We start from the raw sequence: 5889 nt of genomic DNA, 5'->3' as shown, positions 1-5889 counted from the left end.
ACCTTCTCTTAGTTCTGTGTTGTCTTTCTTAGGTGTCCAGGAATCCCATGCAAACTGAAGGCTGCTCTCATCTCCTCAAGTCTGTCCGGGACAACCCAGCATCTGCACTAGAACTGCTAGATTTCTCTGTAAGAGCTTTTTAAGCCATTTTCTGATCCTCCCAACAACCCTGTTACATCTCCATTTGAGAGGAAAGAAATGGGGATTACAGAAACAAAGTGCTCTACTCAGATACACCAGTGGCAAGTGAGAGTTCCAACCCAGGTCTCAATGCAGGTCATGACACTACTGCAACTCTGCTCCCACTCTGGGCTGGCATCTGTAGCCTGGTCTGACCTTGGGCCCTGACTGTGTTCTTCCTTGGCTGAAAGAGCAGAGGTGGAATTTGGGGGCACCATGCTTAATATGCATGGATGTTTCAATCTGCAGGTTCAGCACTGGGCAAGGGTACCCTTCTTCCCTCCCCCATCCCAGCCAGTACTGCCTGCAGGTGGACTGCACTGCTGGAAGATCCATTTGTGTGACAGCAAGGGAATTAGAACCCACTTTTAATGCCATTTTAATTTTTTTCCTGTTTTCTTTCTTTTTTTTCTAGTTGGATAGTTTGCCTTTATTTTATTTGTTTATTTTTAAGTGGTACTGAGGACAGAACCCAGTGCCTCACACATTTTAGGCAAGCACTCTGCCACTAAGCCACAACCGCAGCCCAATTTTGCTTTTTTAATATGGGAAAGAAATGTCACTCTTTTCTATTCTATGTCAATTCATCATTAAGGAGAGACTCCAGAATCACTTTGTGTATGTGTCTGTGTGGGTGTGCATGCACATGTGGTGTAGGGGATGGAACTCAGGACCTCACACATGCTAGGCAAACACTAAGCTATGTATCCAGCCTGACAGAATATGAAGTTTTAAAGTTTGGTTACCAATCAATGCTCATTCTAACCTAGATTATTTAATCCACACTTGAGTCAGTCATACCAGAACTATTTTCACAGTTCTAGTCTTCCTAGATTGTCCTTACAACTCCAAAGCCAGAAAATTAGCATAACTTAAAAATGTTTCTTCAGTTCTAAAAATGCTTTTCAACACTGTATCCAATCGTTCTAGAATAAGGGGGGTGGATAATATATACATTTGCCTGCCAAACTACACATTTATTCAATACAATATATGGTCATTAGCAAAGGCCTCTAATATAACAGAAATACCATTGGTTTTGCAATCAGTTCATGCCTGGGACCAAATCCTGAGTTCATCAATGTGGGATCTTGCACAAGGTTCTGAACCAAAGAATCATCACACAAGCCAGGCTCTAATGTTCTATTTTCTAGTCTTTAACTGTTATCTTAGTCTAATCTGACTAACCCAGATTTTATCCTCAGCTCTGAGGGGAATGCTTATGACTTCTTGTAGTTGAAGTAAACTCCCTTCCAGAGCTCAGCCTTTTCTTTATGTGAAATGGGGCTAATACATGCCTTCCAGGGGCACTGTGTACATAGGATAGGAACTAGGTGTAGTGGTGTGCATCTGTAGTCCCAATTACTCAGGAGTCTGAGGCAGGAGGCTCTCTTGAGCCTAGGAGTTCAAGACCTGCCTTGGCATCACAGAAGGACTCCATCTGTGTTGAAGATAGTAAATTTAAAAATTTTAAAGTGAAAAAGATGGAATGAGATGATAGACCCTGTAGGTAGGACTTGCACAGAGAAAGTCTCAATTAGTATGCTAGTTCTCTTCTCCTCAGGCCTCTTCCCATGCTAAAGAGTGCCTAAAGATTAAGACGGATCTCAAGCAGCATATACCCATGTAACTATCCCCTCACATGGAGAAATAGAGCATGCCCTTAAAAGCCCCCCCGCCCCCCTTGAATCCCTTCCCTTTTCTATTTTAATACTTTGGGAAGTGTGAGATCATCATCCATGGGAGAGAAACTGCCCAGAGGAACTTCTTGGAGACCTTGTGTACAAGTAATACAACCAAGTTCCCAGAAAGGAAGAATGCACTGTCTTATCATGGGTTTCTCCTTAGGATATGCAGGTGAACAGAGAGTTTGATGACCTTGCTAGCTCAGTGAAGGTGATTCTTCCAGGCCTTTGCATGAAGACTGGTGCTCCCAGAGTGAACTATAAGAAAGAGTTGCTGCCAGTCTTCAGACCACCCCCACCAGCATCTGCTCTTAAATGACTTTGGAAGATGGATTCCTCATCTCCCAATAAGTCACTTCAGTTTCCACATGGTGGACTACTGGACTCTTGACACTTGTACCTTCCTCTGCTCCATGGACCCTGCTATAATCTAGGCCTTCCTTTGCCATCACTCATTCATGTAACACATTGGTGTGGACACAGGGTGAAAGATGTCCCTGTTCATCTTCCATATGTTCCTGTTTTAGTGACCTTGGAAGAAAAAATATGAGAAGGAGTACATATCGCACTCCCAAACTACTTGCAAAAATGCAACTTGTCACAGCCCTTTGGGAAGGCAATTGTTATTATGCACTGAGAGTCATCAAATTGTCCGTTTTGATCCAAATCTTTGTGTAATTTTCTACAGAACTAATCAGAGATACACAAAAAAATTGTTGCCTGAAGATGTTCACTGAAATGCTGTTTATAATAATGAAATATGGAAGTAACTTAAATGCCCACTAATTAAGATTTGGAACTCTGCAAATGTTAAAAGCCCCATGCTCAAAAACATTGAAGAATTCATGAAAATATACATGATGTAAGCGAGTACATCAAGGTAAAAAACTCCTATGGTTTTTGGCATTTCCTCAAAAGTTTAATCATAGAATTACCAACTGAACCAATAATTCCTCTCTATGTATATACTCAAGAGAATGGGAAATATATCAATGGAAAAACTTTTTCAGGTATTGTTCATTGTAGCATTATTCACAATATCCAGAAAGTTGGAATGCTTATCCATGGGTACATACAATATGGCATATCCATACAATGGAATGTTATTCAGCAACAAGAAAGAATTATGCAGAGAACTGTGGTCTCACCTGCAATCCTAGCTACTTGGGAGGCTGAGACAGGAGGACTGCAATTTGGAGGCCAGCCTAGACAAGTTACAAAATCCTATCTCAAAATCATTTTGTAATATAAATTTTTTAGTTGTTGGTAGGCCTTTATTTTACTTATTTATTTATATGCAGTGCTGAGAATTGAACCCAGTGCCTCACACGTTAGGCAAGCGCTCTACCACCAAGCTACAACCCCAGTCCTCAAAATAATTTTTTTAAAAGTTAGGGATGTAGCTTAGTGGCAGAGCACTTGCCTAGAATGTGTGAGGCTTTGGGTTCAATCCTCAGCACCGCACACATCCATACATAAAAAGTGCTGTGTATGTAGTTCAGTGGTAAAGTGCTTACATAGCAAGTATGAGACTGTGTTCAATCCCTAGTGCTAAAAAAAGAGAAAAATGAAATTTATATGACAAAATTTTCTTAAATTGATTTTGGTGATGAGTGTACAATTCTATGAATATACTAAAAGCAATTGAATTGTATATAGTACTTTGAAAGACAGAATTTTATGGTATGTGAGTATTATCTCAAAGCTCCTTTCTAAAAAGGAGAAATTTGATACATGCTACAGGGATGAAACTTGAAAACATGTTCAATGAAAAAAGTAAGTCACATATATTGTCAAGAATATATATGTGATTTTGTTTATTTTTATATTGAGGATTGAATCAGAAGTGTTTTCCCACTGAGATATATCCCCAATCCTTGTATTTTTGATTTGGAGACAGAGTCTCCCTAAGTTATTGAGAGTCTCACTAAGTTGCTGAGGTTGGCTTTGAACTTGTGATCCTCTTGCATCAGCCTCCTGGGTCACTGAGATTACCCGCATGCACTAGTACCCTGGATTGTATAATTCTGTTTGTATAAAATGTCCAAAATAAGCAAATCTTCAGAGAAACAGAGTATAGGTTGTTTAGGACTAGGGAGATGGGGGAATTAGGGGTTGGAAGTTACTGGATTTGGGTTTCTTTTGAGGATGATAAAAACATTCTAAATCTGACTATGATAATGTTATGCAACTCAACAATGTTGTAGAATCAAGCCCAGTCCAGTGGTGGGTACTTATAATTCTGGGAAGGCTGAAACAAGAGGATCACTTGAGCCCAGAAGTTTGAGACCAGTCTGGTCAACATAGTCAGACCTCATCTAAAAAACAAACAATAACGTGGACTGGGATTGTGGTAGAGCTCAGTGGCAGAGCACTTGCCTAGCATGTGTGAGGCACTGGGCTCCATCCTTAGGACCACAAAATGAATAAATAATAAATAACAAACAAAATAAAGGCATTCTGTCCATCTACAACTACAAAAAAATTTTAAAAATAAATAAATAAAGATATCATGTCTATCTACAACTAACAAATTTTTTTTTTAAAAAGAACAAAACATAGAGCTGTACACTTCAAATGAGTGAATTGTACGGTATATCAATTATATCTCAAGAAAACACTTAGAAAAATATTGTTTGATCCCAATTAAAAAATGTATGAATGTATATATTCAAGAAAAAAGACAAAACAGACCCACAGAAATATTAATAATGTGTATCTCTAGATTGTGGGTTTATGGATTATTTTTATTTATAGTTTTTGGCCATTTATACACTATGTACTCTGAATATGTTAATTTTATAATAAAAAAATATTTAAAAACACAAAGTAATACAGACTATAATTAAGTTCTGTGCATGATATTGTTGGATCTCTGAGTAAAGTGGGTGCTGAAGAGTGGATTGAATTGTGTCCCCCTAAAATTATATGAAGACCTATTCCCCTATGTGACTATATATAAAGACAGATTTTTTTTAAAATATAGTTTTTTTTTAGTTGTAGTTGGACACAATACCTTTATTTGTTTTTATGTGGTGCTGAGGATCAAACCCAAGGCCTCACATGGGCTAGGCGAGCGCTCAATTGCTGAGCCACAACCCTAGCCCCTGGAGACAGGTCTTATGAGGAAAGAATTATGGTTAAAAAAGGTTTCAAGGGTGAGGACATGATATAATCAAGTTAGTGTCAAGAGACCATAGAGTTTGTATGCTTCTCTTGTAGATATAATGATAATGTGGCTGTTTGCCATAATATAAGGACATGATAAGAAGGTAGCTGTACAATACAATGTGAGGACATAGAGGGTGGCTGTCTAAAAGACAGGAAGAGAGACTCTGGACCTTCTAGTCTCTATAAATGTGAAAAAAAGAAATTTATTTTGTTTCAGTCACCTAGTCTATTATAGCTGAGAGATGACTAATACATAAATATGTGCTCTCCTGGGCAAAAGAGGCAAAGGGAGGGCAATGGTCTTCTGGTTTCCCTGACTCAGAAGACCTCACTCTGTGACCCTCTTTGTACCAAAATGATCTTTCTAAACACACAACTGATCCCACAGTTCAGAGGCTCCCCATGTACTCACAGAAGTCTGAACTCCTTAGTTTGGTGTGTCCCATTGCACAGGATGGTACCAGAATCTCCTCTAAAGAGGGAAAGTTAAAGTCTGGTTCCATTATTTTCTCAGGAGATGCCAGAGCAGTAGTTTCCATTCTGGTAATAAGCTGGAAGTACACCCAGATTCCTCATCCCATACTTTTCTCCAAAGTTCACACATACTGGGTTCTAAAGGAAGTTGAGATAATCTTTTTTTTTTTAAATTTTTTATTGTTGGTTGTTCAAAACATTACATAGTTCTTGATACATCATATTTCACACTTTGATTCAAGTGGGTTATGAGCTCCCATTTTTACCCCATATACAGATTGCAGAATCACATCAGTTACACATCCATTGATTTACATATTGCCATACTAGTGTCTGTTGTGTTCTGCTGCCTTTCCTATCCTCTACTATCCCCCCTCCC

General features: G+C 38.8%; 1 protein-coding gene across 1 annotated transcript in view; it reads left to right on the top strand.

Annotated features, from left to right (window-relative positions):
• Positions 1 to 2869, top strand: part of Lrrc74b (leucine rich repeat containing 74B) — a 16145-nt gene extending 13276 nt beyond the window's left edge. The window contains exons 7-8 of the mRNA XM_048784897.1: positions 33 to 128; positions 2029 to 2869. Coding sequence (XP_048640854.1) covers positions 33 to 128; positions 2029 to 2184 — 252 coding nt within the window. The 3' untranslated portion in view covers positions 2185 to 2869. The remainder of the gene's footprint in view (positions 1 to 32; positions 129 to 2028) is intronic.
• Positions 2870 to 5889: the final 3020 nt, after the last annotated feature.

The sequence above is a fragment of the Marmota marmota genome, unplaced genomic scaffold (genome assembly GCF_001458135.2).
Source record: "Marmota marmota marmota unplaced genomic scaffold, marMar, whole genome shotgun sequence".
In the NCBI taxonomy this organism is placed as follows: Eukaryota; Metazoa; Chordata; class Mammalia; order Rodentia; family Sciuridae; genus Marmota; species Marmota marmota.
This window is presented reverse-complemented; position numbering and strand designations above follow the sequence as displayed.